Raw genomic sequence first — 23,744 nt, 5'->3', positions numbered from 1 at the left:
AGCCAGGGCTACACAGAGAAACAAAAAAAAAAAAAAGTCTTGTCATGATGGCCCTTTTATTTCTACTTTGACATAGAAATGTTCCAAAGGAGTTAGCATTGACTTTTTTATTTGTATGGGTGTTTTGCCCGTGTGTGTGTGTGTGTGTGTGTGTGTGTGTGTGTGTGTGTGTGTGTGTGTCTATGCCTGAACAGGCCAGAAGAGAGCATCTGATCCTCTAGAACTAGTTACAGATGGTTGTGAGCCACTATATGGGTGATGGGAATTTATTGTAACTACTTGATTCCTTCATAAATATATCTCTGTTTACCTGTTTTCCTAGTAATAAACTTGTTTTTTAAATTTTACTTGCAAATATTGACATTGATAATTATTCAAGTAGGTATTTTCCTATGCAAATATGCAAGGATATTGCCCGCCTGAGATAACAAATGCAAAGTGGTTAGAACAATTGCCCTACTGTAGCCATACTTTTCCTATTCTCATCCTTGCTATTTTTAACTGTGGCCGGCTTTCTCCTTTTGAAATGTTATTGATAGGCACAGTTGCACACTGGGAAGCCAAGATCTAGCTCTCAAAACATAAACTATCACACCTGGCCACTTGGCACTGTGCTGAATATTCCAACCAGCTGAATAGCTCATGGCTCTGAAAACCAGAAGACACAAGCAGAAAAGAGAATCCTTTTTTCAGTACAATGACCTCAGCCTTCAAGGGCAATAAAGATCCTGCCGTCATTTGCTGGACCTACAGAAGAGCAGCAAATGTGTGAACTAATTTCAGCCCACTCCAAGACATTCAGAAGCTGCATTTGAGATGGAGCCTTTTCCTTCTAGAAATTTGTTTTTTAAATTCTTTAAATTACAAGTGTGTGTGAGTATATGTGTGTGTACATGGGAATACAGGTGCCCTGAGTTCAGAAGAATGTCAGATCCCCTGGAACTAGAGTTACAGTCAGTTGCAAGCCACTGGACACTTGTGGTAGTATCCAAACTCAGGTCCGCTACAAGAGTAGTATGTGCCCCCCCCCCAAGAAAGGATTCCTCTGTGTAGTCCAGGCTGTCCTGAAACTCTCTAGACCAGGCTAGCCTGGAACTCAGAGATCCACCTACCTCTGCCTGAGCGCTGGGATAAAAGGCGTGTGCCACCACACCCAGCAGTAGTATGTGCCCTTAACTACAGAACTTTAAATACCATTCTCTACCCCAAGAGCAGATGTTTGTTTGTTTCTTTTCCCTCTAAATCATTTCAAATTTTGTTATATTCACCAGTTGTGCTCCTTTCCATTTGGACATTTTTTTAAATACATATTTTATTATTTTGTGTGGGCAAGGTGTCAGTGGGCACATAAGACTGAGTACAACTTTGTGGAGTCAGTTCTCTTCTCCCAACTTAATGTGGGTCCTGAAGATCAAATTCAGGTCGATCAAGCTTATGTGGCAAACACTTCATAGGCTAAGCCATCTCTCCAGTCCCTGGAATTTATTTCTGTATTTCAGAGACAAGATATACCATTGATCAAATCTCCCATACCACCAGTTTTTTTTGGTTTTTTATATATATACATGTTTGTATGTATACCGTGTGTGTGTGTGTGTGTGTGTGTGTGTGTGTGTGTGTGTGTCTGTCTGTCTGGTGCCCTAGAAGGTGTGAAGAGGAGGTTGGATCCTATAGTTAGGGAGAGCTGTGAGCCACATCGTGGGTGCTGGAAACCAATCCCGGGTCCTCTGGAAGAGCAGCACAGGCTCTTGACCACTAAAGCCATCTCAGCAGCACAGTGCACCACCAGTTACTGTAACACAGACATGTTGGTATGTTTAATAGTGCAAACAGAGACCTTTGAGGTCAGCAGAACTTAACAAGTTACAGTTGGGGACTTGTGGGATGGCTCCTCAGGACAACGTGCTTGCTGGGAAGTCTGACAACTTGAGTTCAGTCCCTGGAACTCATGGTGAAAGTAGAAAAGACTCACAAACATTGTACTCTGATCTCCATATATGTGTGTGCTGACATAGACACACACACAGTGCAACGGATAAAATAAAAGATTTGAGATTTAAAAAATGTGTATGGGTGTTTGGCCTACATGTATGTTTGTGCATCATGTGTATGCTGTGCTCTTGGAGGCTGGAAGAGAGCGTTGATCACCTACAACTGGAGTTCCAGTCAGTTGTGAGCCACCATGTGAGTGCTGGAAATCAAATCTGGGTCCTCTGGAAGAGCAGCTAGTGCTCTTAATCATGGAGCCATCTCTCCAGCCCCAAATAAAAATTTTTAAAAAATGTAAAATGCTTATACTCTGGTGCTTTTCAGAATAAGTTTGTGAACCTTTAATATAGATACAGATGTATAGATACAGCTATAGAATAAAAGGTAGGAGATACGGAATTTTTTCCACTAGATAACTATTCACTCCATAAGCAAGGTGATAGCAAAGTGCTTGTGCTTTCTCAATCTTTATAAAATCAGCTCCCTCTTGACATTTAAGCTGAAATTCAAATAACATCTCAGAGGACTTCCTTGGGTACCCAGTCTAGACAGAGGCACCTGCCTCAGCCAGTGTTAACTATCAAGAGTGGTGACACATGCTGAATTTAGGTTGTGTTCTGGGATAGCCCATAACAGACCTGCTGAATACAGAGCAGGAAAGACAGACATTCAAGGATGGACTGAAGTTTTACCCTGAGAAAATCAATACTAAAAACCTGATGATAGGTCTACATGAGCCAAGTTTGGAGTTGAGTTTCAGGTAATTTAAGTAAACCTGTCAGGGATAAAAAGTGGACCACGGTTAGCTACACCAGTCTGGATTTAGATAAGGAGCAAAGCCGAAGATGTAAAATTGGAAGTTAGGAATATACAGGTGATGTTACAAGGTGGCATTGGCCCTGTTTCCTGGCTGTCGTGAAGTAAATGGTCTCCACCTACCCCTATGTGTTACCTTTTCACAAGTGCACAGCAACAGCGAGCAGTGGACAGGGACCTCTGAGAGTCACTCCTCAAATGACACGACAGGAACAAGGGTGATTAAAAATCGGTGGCGCACGCCTTTAATTCCAGCACTCAGGAGGCAGAGGCAGGGGGATCTATGAATTTGAAGCCAGCTTGGTCTACAGAGTGAGTTCCAGGACAGCCAGGGCTGTTACACAGAGAAACCCTGTCTCCAAAAAAAAAGTACTTAAAAAAAAAGTCAGTGCTAATTCTTATGGGGCATTTTTGTGCAAAAATATAAATAAGGACCGTCATGACAGAACTTAAGATATTATTTAAGAAGAAAATGAGAATCTTGTAATTTCATCCGCTCTAGAGCACAGGTTTTTCCATCTCCTTATATCAGAAGAGACGAATAGGCCACAGTGTGATGGTGGGTGGTGCACTCATGCAGATCTAGCACTTAGAAGGCTGAGGCAGGAGGACTGCTGTAAAGTACCAGTCAGTCACTCTGTCACATATCCGTGTTTTCTGTTACCAATGGCAGTGACTAGTACCAGCAGCCAGCCACCTTACCTTTTCTATGTTGATGCCTACATGCTTGGAAGTAGATTTGCTGAAGGCAAGGGCGCTTTTCTGATGCGGGAGAGTTGGGCACATGCCAGAGACTCGGTTGTTGATGGGTTGACTCGAGGGAGACACTCTGAGAACCAGCTATTTTTTGCTACTGGCTTTTCAACTTTAATATTTCAGAATATAGAGACCTGGCACATTCTGAGATTTCTTACCTTGATAAGCCACTCAAGATGAATCCAAGGAAATTTAATGTTTAAAACAAACACAAGAAAAGTAAAGCAGATTAAAAATAACCTCATGTCAGGTCTTATAATAGAATCCACACTTGCCTAGAGCATTTACAGCTTTCTTGCTTGCTGTTGTGAGCTTCTCTGCTATAGAATTTTCACTGTTTTGTGTAATAAAGGAAAGATTATGTAATCATTTTAGAGACAACTTGTGAGACCTTAGACTTAGGAATTGAGGTCGTAAGTTTGAGATGTTTGTACTCAAAGCTAGGGAGGGCATACAAAAGAAGTAAGATGCTATATATAACCAAGAAGTCTTTTTCTTTACTGCACTTGTAGGCAGCATAGTGGATGATGTCGTGGTATTAACATCCTAAATTCATTTCAGACGCCTTTTACAAGTGTTCCACTTTTCATCAGCAACCCTCTAAATGAGTTTTATTAATGACCTGATTTTACTACTTGAGGAAATTAACATTCAGTGAAATAAAATATCTTGCCCAAGATTACATGGCTGATAAGTAGCAAGAGGCAGAACTTGACTGTAGCTGTTTTGAAGGTTGGCTCTTGAGAAGCCCTCTCAGAGGTTTGATCAAGACCTCTTCAAGGGTTACTTTCTCAGAGAATTCTTTCCTGAGATCTGTCCCACCCCCAGGGCACATAGTTCATTGTTTTGGAACTTAGAATACCCGTCTGTTAGATTCAAGAGTCTGATGGTGACAATTTATAGAATGGATCTCTTTGACTGCAGAAGTTGGTCATGATGCCTTTTTTTGTTCTAGTGAAAGGTAAAGAGCAAGAGAAGAGCTCAGACGTCAAGTCCATCAAAGGTGAGTGAGTTCTCTGTATTCACAGCAATGGGCTTTGGGGTTAGGAGCACTCTGATTTTTATCTCCTCTCTTCTTGTGACAGTAATCATTCTTCAGTATTATGATTATTTATAATTATGACTTATTCTCTCTGTAACATGTCTACTCTAACAGGCTTTTACTAGCATTTGCTGGCTGCTCTAAAGTGAAGCAGCTCCTTATTAGTCAGACATTTGATTGTTCCCTAACAGTAATTCATCGGCTTTGTTCAGTAAAACAAACACTGAGCTGTGACAGCTAGAGAGCCTCCCATTTACAAGGCTGGTTTTCTCTCTGCTCAGAAATGTGATGAGTACAGTTTTCACTGTCTTAGAATCAGTGGCTCAGAAATGTGATGAGTACAGTTTTCACTGTCTTAGAATCAGTGGCTCAGAAATGTGATGAGTACAGTTTTCACTGTCTTAGAATCAGTGGCTCAGAAATGTGGATGAGTACAGTTTTCACTGTCTTAGAATCAGTGGCCTTCAGGTAAGCTTATTCACAGTACTTTGTGAATGTTAATGCACTGTTCTTATTTATGGGCTTAAGTATGCTTTTCTTTCTTTCTTTCTTTCTTTCTTTCTTTCTTTCTTTCTTTCTTTTTTTTTAAATTATCTCTTCTGGGTGTTTTTATTCAATGTCTAGCGTACTGAGATTGGGATGAGAAAATTTACAATAGAAAATTATTTCCATAGCCAGTACATACAAATTTCATTGTATAACATAGCTAAAATATGCAGAATACTGCTTAGATTTTTCTTGTGTTTTTTGATATGTGGCCAGCATTGAGTGTTTACCGTCTGCTCAATTTGCCAGAGAGTTTAATTATAACATTTACAAGGTTTGCAAGATTAGAGGAAAAAATGCCCCTACAGCCTTATTGTAAACTTATTACTGATAATTTAAAGTAAGTTGGATTCGGTACTAAGCTATTTTCTTTAAGCCAGCTGTGACTGGCATTTGGTAAAGGTGAAGGGTCCTAAGTGGACGTTTGTGAAGCAGGTGGTTTCTGACTGTGGTAGTAGGAAGGGACTAGCACTCGAGGCCGTCAGAGCAGTGAGGAGATGGGCAACATTTTGTTTTCCAGTGGGTTTCTAGTTCTCTAAATTAAAATTGAGCTTTAGAAACTTCATGATAGGTGGGTGAGGTGAAACATGCCTTTAATTACAGCACTCAGGAGACAGGCAGGCAAGTCTTGGTGAGTTTGAGGCCAATCTGGCCTACTTAGCCAGTTCCGGCACAGCAAGACCCTGTCTCAGAAAAACCAAATAAATAAATTATGTCCCCCCGCCCAAAAAAAGGAAAACCGGCCGGGCGGTGGTGGCGCAAGCCTTTAATCCCAGCACTCGGGAGGCAGAGCCAGGCGGATCTCTATGAGTTCGAGGCCAGCCTGGGCTACCAAGTGAGTCCCAGGAAAGGCGCAAAGCTACACAGAGAAACCCTGTCTCAAAAAACCAAAAAAAAAAAAAAAAAAGGAAAACCTCACAAATAAAATATAAAAATAAATTTCATGCTCATAATCTGCTAGTGAGAGCACAAAATCTCTGCTTAGCTGTTATAGACTTGACCTTAGGGTAACAACAGAAGCATTAAAAGAAACTGCCCTTCCAGAAGTTTGTACTCTGAGGGCCCGCGAGAGACTCAGCGGGCGAAAATGCTGGTGGCAGGAGAGAACTGACTCCTGGAAGTTACCCTCTTATTTCCACAAACACTCCCTGCTGCACATGCACTCACACTTGTTTGCATGCATGCATGTGCACACATATGCATACACAGAGACATATGTAGGAATAAAAGTAAAGTTGCAGTGTGAGTAGCAGGACCTACTTAGATATACAATAGCAAATAGGGCAAAAATAGTAATGGCCTCCATTTATAGAGCACTTTTAATTCCTTTCAGTTTTGGTTTTTCAAGATAGGGTTTCTCTGTGTAACAGCCCTGGCTGTCCTGACCAGGCTGGCTTCAGACTTACAGAAATCCACCTGCCTCTGCCTCCCGAGTGCTGGGATTAAAAGGTGTGCGCCACCATGCCCAGCTGGCATTTTTATTCTTGGCATTAAAAAGTTGGCTGTAACAGAGACCACGAAAGACTGGGATATTGCCTTTATTTATTGAGATTGGTAGAGGAGAGGAAATTTTGCCAAATAATTTTGCAGGTGATTTGAACTACTGGTGGTAATAAAGAGATCAGGACAAAATTGAAAGTGCAACAGGTAAAATGAATTGAAGTTGTTATTGATTAAATCTGAGATGCGAGGGACACGGATGTAAGGTTTATCACTTGCTACCTTTCTGGCTTGCCTCACAGAACCAAGCTAGGGAATTACATGTTCAGTTGTAGTATATTGCGTGGGAAGCACTTTTGAGTCATTCATTTTTATATGTTTCACACACAGTAATTCTAGGGTCTGAGGTTTTAACCAAAGATGTGAGACTCTAGGTGACCTAGGTTGGAATGCTGCCTGTTGAAATGGCCCTTCCCAAGTTCATAGACCTAGGACAAAGTATTTAACTTTTCTGTGTGTTTGCCTCTACCTATAACACGGAGGAAATACCAGTCTTGAAGAATTGTCCAGAGAGATCAAAAGGAGTAAAAAGCCATAGACACAGAAGCAGAGTGCCTGTCTGTCACAGGTGCCCGATGGCAGTGATTACTGCCTAGTGTTAACATAGTGAGCTGCTGTGAAGGATTGCAAGGAGCCCAGAAAATCTGAGGTCAGTAAACTTCAGGGAAGATTTCATGGAAACGATTCGGTCTATATACACACTGAAGAATAAGAGGATTTAGATGAAAGAGAAGATTGTTTATTTTGTCCCTGACAGCCTTTAAATTTTTTTTTGAATATATATATGGGGTAGAGGAGCCTTCAGCTAAGTAAAGGGAAATTTTTACAAAATGATTGAAATGAGGTTATACAGAGCCATAAAGACCAGAAAATAGGCCCTAGTCACTGATTTGCTGCCAAAGATTCAGCTGCCTCTCCGTCCAACCCCCTCGATTCCTGATGCTCCAGTGCTTCCCGTCTGTCCATCCACGCCCCTTTTTCCTGCAGCTCCCTTCCGTAGACCATTTCCACCAAGAAGGAGGAATTGTATCCAGTTCTTGCTCTCCAGAACTTCAAAGTTGATGACCTACTTCCTACTGGCACTCAGGAGTATATCCATGTAAGAATCCAGTTGACAAGAAGACCCTTCAACTGCTGTCCTAGGGATCACTGATGATTATGATAAAAAGAAACTAGTAAAGCATTTAAGAAGAAATTTGCCTTTGTTACCATTGTACCATAATTGAGCATCTTGAATATGGAGGTGTAATTCATCTACAGAACATACACCAGTGCCTAATAGAGACTGGACTGGCTAAGGGTGATTCCCTGAAGGTTCATGGGTTTTAAGTGCTTGTGGCTCCCAGGAGCTTAAGTGAGGATTTCCTTCCAATGAGTAGAATTTCCCTTCTGTCCCTTGTCACAGTTTTAAAAAACCTCACATCTGCCGGGCGGTGGTGGCGCACGCCTTTAATCCCAGCACTCGGGAGGCAGAGCCAGGCGGATCTCTGTGAGTTCGAGGCCAGCCTGGGCTACCAAGTGAGTTCCAGGAGAGGCGCAAAGCTACACAGAGAAACCCTGTCTCGAAAAACCAAAAAAAAAAAAAAAAAACCTCACATCTTTGTAATGTATCCATTTGAGGTCCACTCATACTAGTGCCTCTCCTTCATGCAATAGATGAAAAAGAGTGATGCCCCCCCAAAAAACAAAACAAAACAAAACAAAAAAATGAAAAGCCAGAAAAGAAAGTTGAGCCAGATAAAATGTGGGCCTTTGAGCAGCATACTGATGTCATGTGGTTTTCATGACAGGTATTACGGAAGAATTCTAAGAATGAGACCCAGAAATTCTTTTGTACTGTAGGAAAAAGAGTTTAGTCTTGAAAATAAATAATAAGAAAGTAAACTACTCCAAGAAAAGAAAACAGATAGTGAAAAAAAATCAGATAGTGAAAAAGAATGAGACCGTACTTTTGAGTTTTGCCGACTGGTGGATCTGAACAGACAGAGAAATTAGAAAGGAGAATTGGTTTAGAAGAGGTGATGAGTCTTATATTTGGACAAATATGTCCTGATGTGGCAAAGCCAGAGTGGGAATCCCCAGCAATAAATAGGAGTGTAAGAACAGAGCCCATATCAAAGGATAGATACGAGATAGGGCCAGGGGTTCCTCAGCTGCTCCCCCGAGGCTTCCCCAGGAGCTGTTGCCAAGGAAACAGTAGAGGTACATTACTTACTCTACTTTTGTTGGTTTTGTAGACATAGTTAGGTCTGATTTTTATTAAGTTTATTTAAGGGGCAAGAGCTTATAGTTTAAGGTTTGCAAACTTTTCTTTAGTAGTAACAGAAGGTTTGAAAATAAATGTACTTCTAGAAGAAAGCAATATAGAATATCTTTAGGAAGAAGAGTCAGGGAAGGAGGCCATTTCTGACAGTGGACACTTAGGAGATGAATTTTAGAATGAGAAGGATGAACAGACTCAAGAGGAAATTAGGGAGTGTGGTGCCATGGAGTCCAAAGAAAGAGACTGTTGGGAAGGAACAGGGGCAGATGGGAAGCATGAGTTCTGACAGAATAGTGAGGAGGGGGAGAAAGGCCTTGTGTTTTCCCTGCATGGATATGTGTATACCATGCACGAAGAAGGGATAGAACTAGCGTTACAGATGGTTGAGAGCCACCATGTGGGCCCTGGAAACGTAACCCTGGCCCTCTTTAAAAGCAATGAATACTAACTGATTGACCACTTTCCTCTCCAGCCCCTAAGAGAAAGTACTACACAAATTAATTCATAGCATTTTTGTTATCATGGATTTCTAATTAAGATATGATTAGAAAGAAGACATTCACATAGAATTTTCTGTGTGGCTATTGTCTGAATAAAAAAACTAGCCAGGCATGGTGATGTGGCTCAGGGGGTAAACGTGCTTGCCAATGGCAAGCCTGGAGACCCTGGGTTTGATCTGGAACCTACATAAAGGTGAAGGGGAGAACCCATTCTACAAAGTTGTCCTCTGCATTCCACATGTGCACTGTGGCAGGTGTGCCCATACACATAACACATACACACATGCTTGTAAATAAGTACATTCTTCTAAACCTAAAGCTGGCTGTGATAGTGCACACCTGTAATCCCTACACTCTGGAGGCTGAAGCAGTTTGAGGATGGCCTGGCCACTATAGTCTGACCATGTCTCAAAAATGACAAGTAAAAAGCAAAACTATTGTTTACAGACTTGCTAAAATGGTTTTACTTCCTTCAATTTAACATGAAAAAAAAATTAAGACAACCTTCTTTTAAAGTTGAACAAATAGTTTGAAGGCAGTTTTTCTCCAGTCCATAATTCTGAACTTTCGAATGGCTGACAGATTTACATATTTGGTAAACAGCTGTGTATGTTCCATTTGTACCTGCTTTAGCCCGTAAACATCTCAGAGAGCCGTCAGTTGGGTTGTAGTACTCTGTATCCATCATAAGAAATAGTTCTGAGTGTTACAGATGGTGAGCACTTATAGGGGTCCTAGGAGATGCAGCTTAGTTACTTGACAGATTCTTGAGGCCTGTGCCATTTCTCTCTTTCCTGTTGTAGCAACGTAATACACCGAAAACTTTTTTGGTTTTTTTTTTTTTTTTTTTTTTAAAGATTTATTTTTTTAATTATGTATACAGTGTTCTGTCTGCACATATCCCTGCAGGCCAGAAGAGGGCACCAGATCTCATTACAGATGGTTGTGAGCCACCATGTGGTTGCTGGGAATTGAACTCATGACCTCTGGAAGAACAGCCAGTGCTCTTAACCGCTGAGCCATCTCTCCAGCCCCGGTTTTTTTTTTTTTTTTTTTTGGTTTTTTCGAGACAGGGTTTCTCTGTGTATCTTTGTGCCTTTCCTGGATCTCGCTCTGTAGACCAGGCTGGCCTCGAACTCACAGAGATCCACCTGCCTCTGCCTCCCAAGTGCTGGGATTAAAGGCGTGTGCCACCACCGCCCAGCAACTTTTTGATTTCTCAAGACAGAGTTTCTCTGTATCCCTGGCTGTCTTGGAACTCACTCTGTAGACCAGGCTGGCCATGGACTCAGAAATCTGCCTGCCTCTGCCTCCCGAGTGCCAGGATTAAAGTTGTGTGCCACCATGCCTGGCTTTCCAAAACTTATTCAGAATGTTCTCTAAGATTCATTACTACTGGTGTGAACTAGATAGGACAAATAGAGTTTTAACTCGGCTTCAGCAGCAAGTTTAAGTGCCGCTCTGACAGTGTTGCAGTATTGAGTCAGTTTTTCCTTCCACTGTGTTGGTAACTAACTTCCTACTCTGGGAACTGAGCTCTTGTTCTTTAGCAGCTGAGCGCTCTCTCCAGCCTATAATTTAGGATGCTGAAGTCAGACTACTAAAGAAATACGTTTTCTGAACAAAACAATTTGTGGTATTGAGGATCAAACCTAGGGCCTGCTTGACACATGCTAAATAAACAACTCTACTACCCAATTGCATCTCCATTGACTTTGTAAATTTGAAGTGTTTTTATTATTATTATTATTATTATTATTATTATTATTATTATTAGTTTTTTGAGGCAGGGTCTCATTATGTAACCTTGGCTTGCCTGAAACTCACTATGTTGACCAGGCTGGCCTTGAACTCAAGAGAGATTTCCCCCATCTCTGTTCCCTTGTGCTGGTATCAAAGGCATGGGACCCTTTGCCCTGCCTAAGAGTGCTTAAGTAGCTTGAACTTTAGTAATCAGTGTCTTTATTAGATGAATAAACTTTGTTGCTCAATTAAAAAAGTAAAGTATTGTGATGAACATTTTTCTAGATTTTTTTTTTTCTCTCAAGAATTTATTCTAGGGGTTGGGAATTTAGCTTAGTGGTAGAGCGCTTGCCTAGCAAGCACAAGGCCCTGGGTTCGATCCTCAGCTCCAGAAAATTAAAAAAAAAAAAAAAAAAAAAAAAAAAAAAAAGAATTTATTCTAAATTCAGTTCTGTTTGTGAAGCAAGCAAATATTAAGAAATTGAAAAGGTCCCCATTTCAAAATGCTTTCTAGATTTTTATACTTTTCTCTTTTAGAAGACAGGTTTTGCCACGTTGCCCAGACTAACCTGGAACCTGACTTGACTTCCTGGCTCCCTGCTGGAATTGTGGTTATATACCACCAAACTCAGCTTGCCTTCTGTCCTTTTAATTCTTCAGAGAAAGAGCTCTCTAAGTTAGAGTTTTGGTGCAGGATTTAGAGTTATAAATTAGAATAGATTGTTTCCTTTCCGCTTTGCTTGCTGCTTGATGAACTATCTTCTGTTTATTTCTTTATTTATTAGAGACAGGCTATGAAGGCCTGGCTGTCCTGGAGCTCGCTCTGTAGACCAGGCTGGCCTCGAACGGATAGAGATCCACCTGCCTCAGCCTCCCATTTGCTAGGATTAAAGGCATGTGCCAACATGCCTGGCTTATTTTATTTAAATTTTATTTATTTAATGAGTATGGATGTTCGGTCTGTATGTGTACCATGCATGTCTGTGCATCATGTGTGTGTCTGGTTCCCCACAGAGGCCAGAAGAGGACACCAGATCCCCTGAAACTGGAGTTGCAGGTGATGCTGGGCTTGTACCTGGATATTCTGGAGAGTAGCCAGTGCTCTTAGCTACTGAACTGTCTCTTCAGCCCCTTAGCTATTTTTGAGTGTTGCTTAAGTATTAGAAAGTTTAGTTTTTTAAATTTTCTTAAAGCTTGCTCATGGGTTTCAGATCATCAAATTGTGTTTAACTTTAAACTTTTTTTTTTTTTTCAAATTTATAGCTTCAGTAACAGTACATTCCCCACAAAAAAGCACTAAAAATCATGCCTTGCTGGAAGCTGCAGGACCAAGTCATGTTGCAATCAATGCCATTTCTGCCAACATGGACTCCTTTTCAAGTAGCAGAACAGCAACACTTAAGAAGCAGCCAAGCCACATGGAGGCTGCTCATTTTGGGGACCTAGGTAAGTGACCACTTCTTACTAACGCCTAATCAAGGACAAACTTAATAAAACATAGGAGATTCCAGTCAAAGGATATTGAACTCCATGATTGGAAGAGACTTTGAAAAAAATGCAACAAAAAAATAACCACAAGAGTAGTGAGGTAGTGCTGTATTGTGTTCATTTAAATATAAGAAATGTCCAATAGAAAAATAAAGAGGTATATTTGAGCACTTAATAAGAATGCACAAAAAAAGATTACTTATTTCAGTAGTACTCAGGGAGATACAAATCAAAATAATGAATTGAAATATTAAAATATATTCAGGATTTGCTAATTTGAATGTTAAGTGGAGTTGAAGGAAATGGCCACTCCTAGTTAGCAGTGGTGTAAATGAGTAAAAAAGACTGTTTTGGAAAGCAGTCAGTTTGGAAGTATTGTCTGATTCCACTGTTAGAAAAACTGGTAGTCTGTCTTTAAGTAGGAAATTGTTACCAAATGGCTTATTCATTTGCTTCTGTCTTTTAGGCAGATCCTGTCTGGACTATCAAACTCAAGAGACCAAATCCAGTCTTTCAAAGACCCTTGAACAAGTCTTGCGTGACGCTATTGTCCTCCCATATTTCCTTCAGTTTATGGAACTTCGGAGAATGGAGCACTTGGTGAAATTTTGGTTGGAGGCTGAAAGTTTTCACTCTACAACTTGGTCCCGAATAAGAGCACACAGTCTGAACACAGTGAAACAGAGTTCACTGGCCGAGCCTGTCTCTCCATCTAAAAAGCAGGAAACGACAGCATCTTTTGTAACTGAGTCTCTTGACAGGAGGTTGGGGGATTCTAGTTCAGCCCCACTGCTTCTGACTCAACCAGAAGGAGTTGACCTGAGTAGTAGAACTCAGACCACTCAGACTCACTTGCTGCTTTCCCAGGAATGCCACAGTGCCCACTCTCTTCATCTTGAAATGGCCAGAACAGGAACTCATCAAATCTCCATGGACTCCCGAGACTCCTCTTCCAGACTTCCAGTAGCCAGTAGAAGTAGTACTTCTTCTCCACTGAGAGAACTATCAGGAAAACTAATGAAAAGTAAGTAAATATGTGATGTCTGTGCCTCGTCACAGCGCAGGACTTAAAACAAGGAATGAAAGGGTCAGAATAGTGTCTTTGTACCTCTAGCACACAAATGGAGGAGGATTTGAAGGGTTAAGTAGAGTTGGTGTGCAAAGGATCAGGAAGTGTATCTGAGTGACTGCTTTGCTGTGTGCTAACAGCAGACCGTGCAGCAGGACAGTGTGCTGCTCTTTTTCCCACATTTGGAAGGGAAGCCGTTGTCCGAGGAGATGACCTCCTCCTGGTCTTGGTCCTCATATATTACTACTGTGACCTGCACCTGGTAGGTTAATTCTTTTCATTTCATGTTTTAGATTGCTGGTAGGTATCATTTATTGAGTTTTGTATTAAGTATCTATTTGGATTTCATCTAATTGTCATAACGGCTGTGTTAAGTAGGTATTAATATCCTGTTTACCCTTGAGAATACTGTGGTTTAGAAAATTCCTTCCCTGGTTGTCTAGTAAGTGAGGAGCTAGAGTTAAACCCAGGCATTTTGAAAATAGCACTTTTTTTATTTCTTGTTCTGTTAGTTCGGAAATTGCACCACATTCTCATTTTTGTAATTCCTGCTCTTTGGAATTCTTATTATCCAGACTTACTATCTTTTTATCTTCTCTATTTCTCAAAGGTTGGATGATTTCTTCAAATGCTTGTAGCTTACAGAGTGTCTATAAAGACAGGTCTGGTCTGCTAATGAATCAATTTTAGTGTTTTATTTAATCTTGGAAAGTTCTGAGTTTTTGTAAAATTTTATTTTACTCTGTGTGTATATGTGTGTGATTGTGGGCATGCGAGGTCTTTCATGCATGTAGAGGTCAGAAGAGAGTTCAGGCTTGCTTCCTTCCACAGTCGGCTGCAGGCATTGGCTCTCAGGCTTGTGGGACAAATGGTTTTGCCCGCTGAACCATTTCTTGAAATGCTTTCTTTCTGACTTTTTGTTGTTGTAGTTTCTTGTTTCCTTTGCTTTTATTTCAATTCTGTTTTTATCTTCTCAGATCTATTCAACACAATGACTGGTATTCCCATCTACAGTTCTGGTGGATCTGAGTCAGCGTTGTTTTGTCAGATTCACAGAGGTGGTGTGGAATGTGGTTTTTCAAGGGGTGGGTGTGTGAACATAGATTTTGTCAAGTTTTACCACAGTTTTCTAGCTGACTGACCTCAACCAGCCACCTGTTTTGTGAACCTGTGTATGTGGACAGTGGAGGCTTTGTAAAACTAGAGTTTCTCTCTCTTGCTGTGGTAAAACACTGGCCAGAGGCAGCTTAGAGGAGGAATGGGTTTATATCATCTTACACTTCAGACCACACTCCATCATTGAGGGAAGTCAGGGCAGGAGCTCAAAGCAGGAACCTGAAGGTAGGAACCATGGAGGAATGCTGTTTGCTGACTCCTTCACAGGCTTACACCTTCTTATACAGTACAGGAACACCTATCTCGGGATGGGATAGGCCCTCCTGCTTCAATTAAGACAATCTACATAATCCCTCACAGACAACCTGATACAGATAGTTACTCAGTTGAGACTTTTTGGGTGATTCTGGGCTGTTTCAAGTTGATAGTTAATATTAGCAAGCATGGGTAGTCTGTTTCAATAATGTTGGTTCAGAAGTATTTGGATTTGCTTTCCCCATGCACCTGGAACGTGTTTCACTATCTTAGCATTACTTAAAACTAGTGTTATTTGTGGATTTCAGGCCTAAAATCCGTATGTGAACAATCTTGTGGATAAGTATTGTCAAAGGAAGATTTCCCCCACCCCCACCTTTTTCTTGAGCATCAGAACACCAGAGCCTCTCTCTGAGAAGTCATTTTTTTCCTGTTCAGTTGTGTCACTGAAAATATGCCCCGCCTTTGTGTTTTCTGCCCTTAGTGGTGACTTTAGTCCTGGGCAGCTTCCTTTAAATGTTAAGTGCCAAATCTGGGAGTTGCTGGAGGTGTTTTTTTTTTTGTTTTTTTTTTTCAAGTAAATGTACTTTTATTACCTGAGTTTACATTCATTCTCCTAAAATCCAAAAAGTTTTGACTAAAGTTATGTGAATAAAACATGACCTGAGACACTATGAACTTACTGTAGAAATGTAAGTATGTTTAGTTATGTAGTAACATCTAGATGATGCTATGATACTAACATATTGTATGTTAAACATACTATGTTGTCCTTGTAATAACCATCAGAATTGTGAATTTCAAACTACTGCTGGCTCTAGAAGATTAAGATAAGGGAACTCCTGATTCTGCCCCTTCTCAGCACTGTGGCCAGTTAGGAGTCTCAGCATTAACCGCTCTGAAGTGAAAAAGAAGCTTCTCTGACTAAGGTTGAGAGTAGCACAAATTTATAGATATAAAGTATTTGGAAGGCAGGCTGATGTGTCTGTTTAGTTTAGTTGGTTTTGTTGTTGTTTTTTGAAATTTCACGTGCATGAGTGTTTTGCTTGCATGTATGTCTGTATACCATGTGTGTGCCTGGTACCCATGGAGGCCAGAAGAGGGCATCAGAGCCCTTCAGCTGGAGTTACAGACAATTGTGAGCCATGATGTGGGTGCTGGGAACCAAACTGAACCAAAGTTTTCTTCAAGAACAAAAAGTGTTCTTAGCTGCTGAGCCATTTCCCCAGCCCCCTCATGTCCCTTTAACAGAACAGCAGTAGTAGGCTCCCCTTCATCTCTGGGCCTTTATGGTGTCGGGCATGAGTCCCTCCTGTGGAGTGTGCCTCGGGTCTTGTCAGCAGTTGGTTGCCTCCATAATAGTCATACCACTATTGACCAGTGGGCACATCTTTCCTGGTAGGTCAGTACTATAGCATGCAGGACCTTCCTTTGATGACTTTTCTCCTCAGCAGCCTGCATGACACTTTCTGACACTGCAAAATCTAGTCATCAGAGAAGTTTCTGGACCAGTTCTATCTTGATTTCTACATATTCCACAACCAAAATGAGGGCTATGTTTAGCGACAGGATAGAGTCCTACTGTGTAGCTGTGGTGGGCAGTCAAGAGCAGTGGCAATAGCCTGCATTGTTTGGGGGGCTCTGGGGTCTCCTTGACCAATAACTTAGAGGGAGGTATCTCAAGCCTGATACTGAGATCTTAATCCATGGCTTCTGTGGTTGCCCACCCATTCTCTTATGTTCAAACTCCTTTATATTTTTAAAATAAGCTTTTAGAAGTAGTAGGTTTCCATAAGGTCTTTGATTCCCTCTACCTACATCCTCTGGTGTACAATGTCTTTGGAGTAACTTCTTTAGGATAGACTAATGTTTTCTATTTTCCTTCTCCCTTAGTGTTTGTCAGAGATTAAACGCAGAACTTCAGATTGAGCTATATCCCGTAGTCTGGACTTCATTTAAGATTATAAATTTGGCTTCAAGATCTTAGTTTATGTTGTCAAGGGGAGAAAACAAAGTAATTTTTTTTTTAGCTGACTTTGATAAAGATACTTAATTTTCCTAATATGTATGTGTCTTTATAACTACCTCCCTGGCTTCCTGGTTGGCTTTGCTGATAGCCCTGTCTATTGTGGTTCTTGTGGTTGGGCCACACTTCCATTGACTAGTTCCCTTCATTGTGTTAAGCTTGGTTTATCATCCAAAATCCTCAGCTAGGGGTTACTGACCTTCCTGACCTCAGGGCTTTTATATATATATAATTTATATATAGATAATTTATATATAGATAAAATCTCTACACCACAACTGTGAATTACAGACAGTTGTGAACCACCATGTGGGTGCTGGAATTGAACCAGGTCCTCTGGAAGAGCAGTTAGTACTCCTAACCACTGAGCCATCTCTCCAGCTGCATGACCTCAGGTTTTTTGAGTTTTGATTTTGTTCATAAGAATATCGTTAATAGGGGCTAGAGAGATTGCTCAGTGGTTAAGAGCACTGGCAGCTCTTCCAGAGGTCTTGAGTTCAATTCCCAGCAACCACATGGTGGCTCACAACCATCTCTAGTGGGATCTAATGCCCTCTTCTGGCATAAAGGTGTACATGCAGATAGAGCACTCATACATTAAATAAATAAATAAATCTTTTTTAAAAATTGTTAATAACTTAAAATAATAGAAAAATTTGGTTACTTCATGTGGAAATTCATTCTTTCAGTAAGTAATTATGGTAAATTTATTCTTGAGTTCTTACTATACATCTCATTTCTAAGATATAGTAATAAATGGAATTGTCACAGGCTAACCACTGAGGGAAATTTTTATCCAATTTATGAAATATCTGAGGAATTTTCTGATATTTAAGCATTCATCTTTTATACTTTAATTAATTTTAAATTACTTCATATACCCTGAATTTCAAGACTTTGTTCTTAAAATTTAGTGATCGGCAATCTTATCATTTTTTTTAAAAAATTTTTTAAGATGTATTTATTTTACTTTACATGTATGTCTGTTTTGCCTCATTCATACATGTGTGTGCACCACATGTATGCCAATTGGATGCCCTGGATGGGAGGCTATGGATGGTTGTGAACTACTATGTGGTACTTATTATTGAACCCAGGTCCTCAACAAAAGGGACAAGGGCTTTTAACCTCTCAGTTATCTCTCCAGTCCCTGAAATATATCATTTTTCAGAGGAACATACACACACACACACACACACACACACACATACACACACACACCCCAATAAAAAACCCTTGTATTTTAGTTATAACTAAATATAATAAAGTTCTAGATATATTTATTTGTATGTTCTCATAGAGTCACTATTTGAGTTTTGTTATGGTTGATTAAAGACAGGTCTAAGGAGTCAGATATTTTAATTAATTAATGTGTGTGTGTGTGTGTGTGTGTGTATGGGTGTTTTGTCTGCAAGTATGCCTATGTACTGCTATGTGCAGTGTCCTCAGGCCAGAAGACATTGTACCTCCTGGAACTAGAGTTACAGCCATGTGAACTTCCATGTAGATTCTGGGAATCAAACCTGGGTCCTTGGGAAAAGTAACCAGTGCTCTTAACTGAGGAGTCATCTCTCCAGCCCCTTAAATATTTTAAAAGCTAATTATTGAAATACTAAATTGAGTAACTTAGTTTCCCTTCTCCGGTTTCTGGTGCAGCACAGACGCTAAAAGGTATAGAATATTTTAAGGAAATTTTCTCTTCCTTTTCCTTTTTGAAGTCATGTTGCATTTGTGTGTGTGTGTGTGTGTGTGTGTGTGTGTGTAAATGAAGGCATACTTGTGGAAGTTAGAGGACAACTGCTACTATATGGGTCTCTGCGAGCCGTCTTTCAGGCCCCCTTTATTATTTATTTAGTTGGTTAGTTTTGTTGTTTTTTTTTTTTGTCCTCTTTTGATACATGCTCTTTTTATGTGTAGTCCTAGCCTGGCCCCTTTTTTCTTTTTATTATAGAGTATTAAAATTAGTACAACCTAAGTTGTTGTGTAGTATATTGTTTTGTTGATTTTGGCTGATTGGTATTTTATTAATAGTATCGATATTGCCCAACTAGCCCCAAATTCCCTTGGTATGCTTTTAGAATAATCATCCTGATTCACTCTCTGAAGTAGCTGGGACTACAAGTGGTATAACTATATATAGCTTGTCTGGCATAGTCATTGATTTCCTCCCCAACCCCCAAGACAGAGTCTCACTGTGTAGCTTTAGCTGTTCTAGAACTTATTATGTAGACCGAGCTGGCCTAGAACTCAGAGATCTGCCTGCCTCTGCCTCCTGAGTGCTGAGATTAAAGGTGTGTGCTACTGTGTCTGGCTTCATTGATTTAAAAAAAAATGTTTTTATTACTTCTTTGAGAATTTATGTTTTGATTGTACTTAACACCCCAAACTCTGCTCAAATCCATACTCCCTTCTGTACCCACCCAATTTTGAATCACTTTTTAAAAAATTATCTTTTTATTTAAATCTATCAAGACTTGTACTATCCAAATAGTCTTATGTATGTGGTCTTCAACTGGAGCGTGATGACTTAGCAGTGACTAGCTATACTCTTAGAGAAAACTGACTCCCCCTATCCCAGCAAGTATCAGTTACCAATAGTTCCTCAGCTAGGGGTAGAGTGGGACTTTGTGCTCCCTCCCCTTCCCCCTTTTGGAGACAGGGTCTCACTGTATAGCTTTGGCTGTCTTGGAACTCATTATGTAGACCAGGCTGACCTCAAACTCACAGAGATTCACCTGCCCCTGCCTCTTGAGTGCTAGGATTAAAGGCATGCACCACCATACCTGACTTACCAACTCTTCTCTTTGTGCTAGAATTTGAGCTGGCCTGGGCTTGCACAGGTCTTGTATATGTTATCATAATTGCTATGAGTTCATGTGTGCAGCTGCCCTGCTGTGTTCAGAAGACACTGTTTCCTTGTAGTAGTCATCTGCTCTTAAACTATTCCTTCCACCGCTTCCACAATGATCCCTAAGTTTTGGGATAAGGGAGTATGATATATATGTTCCATTTAAGACCAAACATTCCACAGTCTCTTAATTCTCTCTTCCTTGGCCAGTTGTGAGTCTCTGATGAAGATCGAGTGATGCATCAGTCTATGAATATGTAAATAAGTCACTAGGTGTTAGTTACTGTGTCCATTTAGTAGCAGGTTCACCTCGGGGCCTATGACTTGTCTAGCCATAGGTTCTTGGACCAATAATGGTGCCAGATAAGGGTTTCATATTACAGAGTAGGCCTTAAATCCAGTCTGAAAGTGGTTGGTTACATCTGTGACTGTCCTGCCAACGGTGCACCAGTGGCCATGTCTTGCCAAGCCGTCCGTTATTGCAGTAGAATCTTACTATCAAGTTTCAGAGGTAACTAAGAGCTTAACAAGGGCAATGACCTTTAATGTCTCGTAGAGTCTGTGGGACCTAACTTGCCAACAACTCTGTCGTTCCGGTGTTGTCTAGTAGGGCATTGCTACCTCATTATATATAGGGCGACTCACTTTTAACTTTTTATGTATGTGTATATTTTAAGGAAGCTTCTTCTAGCAGTAGTTTTCCATATGACTTTTTCAAAAGGTCTTTAGTGGAACTTACCCCTTCCTATTCCCTTTTCTGCCCTATCCTCCCTGCTTCACCTCAGTTTAACCCTTCCTGTTATCACTAGTCCCTTTTAACCCCTTATAACAGTATATTCTCTCTCTTCTCCCTTAAAAGCACTCCTCCCCCATGGCCCCTTGTTAATATTCTGACATTTGGGTATTCCAGATGAAACACATATATCTGAAGATTCAAAGCTATAACCACAAATGAGAGAAAATGTACACGTACTGTTTGTCTTCCTTGGTCTGGGTTACCTTACTGAGAATGATCGTTTTCTTCCCCATCCATTTACCTGCAAATTTCACTTTTCTTAATAGATGAATAATATTCCCTTATGTAGCTGTACCAAATTTTCATTATCTGTTCAGCAGCTGACGGACATTTACAATGTTTCATGCAGATATACAGAACATTCCACCCAAATACTAAAGAATACATGTTCTTCCAAGCAGCCCATGGAACTTTCTCTAAAATAGATCACATAGTAGGACACCAAACAAGTTTCAACAAATATAGGAAAATCGAAATCACATCCCACATTCTATCTGACCACGGTGAAATAAAGCTGAATGTCAACAATAGAAATGATAAAAAGTACACAAATTGAACAGCACACACTGAATCAACATAGAGTGAAAAAAGAAATAAAGAACAAGTTTTCAATTCCTAGAATTGAACTTGTGAAAATGGAAACACAGCATATCAACATCTAGGAGGCATAATGAAAGCAGCGCTAAGAGGAAAGCTTATAGCACCGTGTATGTACATAAAAATATTTGGGAAATGCTTTCTACTAATTTAATGATGCACAAGAAGGCCTTCGAGAACCAAGAGCCATCAACATCGCAAACAGACAAGAAGATATCAAAATCAGGGCTGAGGGGAGGCTAAGGCTCACCACCAAGATTAGGGCTGAAATCAGTGAAGAAAATACAAAGAATGTTCTTTAAATGGTTGACATGACTTTAGCTAAATTAGGCAGAAGAGAGAGAGGATCCAAATTTATTAAGTAGAGATGAAAAGGGAGACAATACAACAGACACTGAGGAAATTCAGAGAACCTTAAAGACATACTTAAAATCTGTATTCCCCTGAACTGGAGAATCTAAAATAAATGGGTGACTCTAGAGATAATCTTGACCTACCAAAGTTCAGTCAAGATGAAGCAAATGATTTGCTTTCATCCTGTTAACAAGTGCTTGATAGTAACAAACTGAGGAAAAGATGATCCCCTTTGGCCTCAGTTTTAGAGAGTTCGGTCCATGGTTCCTTGGCTCTGTGTTTAAGTGTCTCAAACATTATTTATAAATATAGATTTATAAAGATTTTTGAGCTTCTGCAGTTATATTACTGTGCAAATATTTCAAGCTGAGACTCTGGAGAAGAGACAAAAAAGAGATCATTGTTACTAAGGAGCTTAGTAGCTCCTACAGACATTGGAAGAAATAACTGACACAAGGTTTTCCTGTTCTGTGAGAACCACACAGTAAAAGGGCAGTTTTATGTGGAAGTTGACTTGGAATAGCACCACACAGCAAAAAGCCCCCTGCTGTTAGGAACACACTTCATTTCAGTGGTTTGGAGTTGTCCCTTTCTTCTCTTGCAGGTATAGAACAAGATGCAGTGAATACTTTTACCAAATATATATCTCCAGATGCTGCTAAACCAATACCAATTACAGAAGCCATGAGAAATGACATCATAGGTAAGTAGTACTTGGAAGCCATGGGGAAAAGAACTGACTGGTTTATTGACTAGGATTTTTTTAAATTAACATTATTATTGGTATTTGGTTGTTTGTTTCAGACAGGTTCTTACTATACAGCCATGGCTGGCTTGGAACTCCATGAAGCAAAGGCTGGACTCATAGAGATCCATCTGCCTCTGCTTCCTGAATGTTGGGATAAAGGCATGCGCCCTCACACCCAGCCAAAAAATTATTTACTATTTTTATGTGTATATATGTGTGTATGCATGAATTTATGTGTATCACATGAGTGCAAGAGCCCATGGAGACCAGAAGAGGGCATTAGGCCCCTGGAAGTGGAGTTACTGGCAGTTGTGTGTGGCTGTGTGGGTGCTGGGTACTGAACCCAGGTCTTCTGCCAGAATAGCAAGTGCTCTTAACTGCCGAACCATCTCTCCAACCCTGAGGAGATTGTGTGTGTGTGTGTGTGTGTGTGTGTGTGTGTGTGTGTGTGTGTGTGATGTAACAGTTCTCTTCCTTGTTTGTTTTTCTAGACAGGGTTTCTCTGTGTAGCCCTGGCTGTCCTGGAACTTGCTTTGTAGACCAGGGTGACTTCAAATTCAGAAATCTACCTTCCTCTGCCTCCCAAGTACTGGAATTAAAGGCATGTGCCACCACCGCCCAGCTCCTAGTCTGTTTTCAAAGTACCTTTTTAAAAATTAAATATTTATTTTATGTGTATATAATATTTATTTTATGTTTGAGTATGAACCATGTACATGCAGGAGCCCACAGAGGTCAGAAGAGGGGCATTTGATCCCTTGGAACTGGAGTTACAGGTGGTTGTGAGCCTCCATGTGGGTGCTGGAAACTGAACCTAGGTCTTCTGCAAGAGCACTAAGTACTCTTAGTGCCATTTTTTTTTCATTCCTCCCTCCCCCCCCGAGACTTTCCTTTTATCATTTTCGCTCACTTCTCTCTTGTATGTTGACCCAGATTCTTGAACTGGGACCAGTAATAGCAAGCACAAGAATAATCGTTTTTTTATTGACTACTCTGTGTGTCTCAGACAATATTCTGAGTATTTTCCTTGTATAAATGTATTTAATAAGAATCTCATGGATAAATACAATTACTATTTTGTAAATGAGGAAGCTTGAGAATACAGAAGTTAGATGTTTTCAAGGACATGACATGAGGGTTTGTGTTTAGTTTTTGTTTAGAAACAGGGTCTCACTGTGTAGCACTAGCTGGCCTAGAACTTGCTAGGTAGACCAGGGAAACTCAGATTCTGCCTGCCTCTACCTTCTGGGGGCTGGGATTAAAGGTGTGAACCAACATGCTCTCAGTGACAG

At 40.4% G+C, this 23,744-nt stretch overlaps 1 protein-coding gene across 2 annotated transcripts in view; it reads left to right on the top strand.

Moving 5' to 3' along the window:
* Positions 1-23,744, top strand: part of Akap10 (A-kinase anchoring protein 10) — a 63,513-nt gene that overhangs the window by 2,989 nt on the left and 36,780 nt on the right. The window contains exons 2-5 of one of the 2 annotated variants that reach the window (XM_059270861.1): positions 4,517-4,564; positions 12,419-12,601; positions 13,110-13,667; positions 22,309-22,407. In XM_059270861.1, the coding sequence (XP_059126844.1) occupies positions 4,517-4,564; positions 12,419-12,601; positions 13,110-13,667; positions 22,309-22,407 (888 nt within the window). Of the gene's footprint in view, positions 1-4,516; positions 4,565-4,970; positions 5,072-12,418; positions 12,602-13,109; positions 13,668-22,308; positions 22,408-23,744 lie in introns of those variants that run through there. The other variant, XM_059270862.1, reaches the window with a different exon arrangement.

This window comes from Peromyscus eremicus, chromosome 8a (assembly GCF_949786415.1).
Source record: "Peromyscus eremicus chromosome 8a, PerEre_H2_v1, whole genome shotgun sequence".
In the NCBI taxonomy this organism is placed as follows: domain Eukaryota; kingdom Metazoa; phylum Chordata; class Mammalia; order Rodentia; family Cricetidae; genus Peromyscus; species Peromyscus eremicus.
The sequence above is the reverse complement of the archived record's forward strand: the minus strand, read 5'-3'. Positions and strand labels throughout refer to the sequence as shown.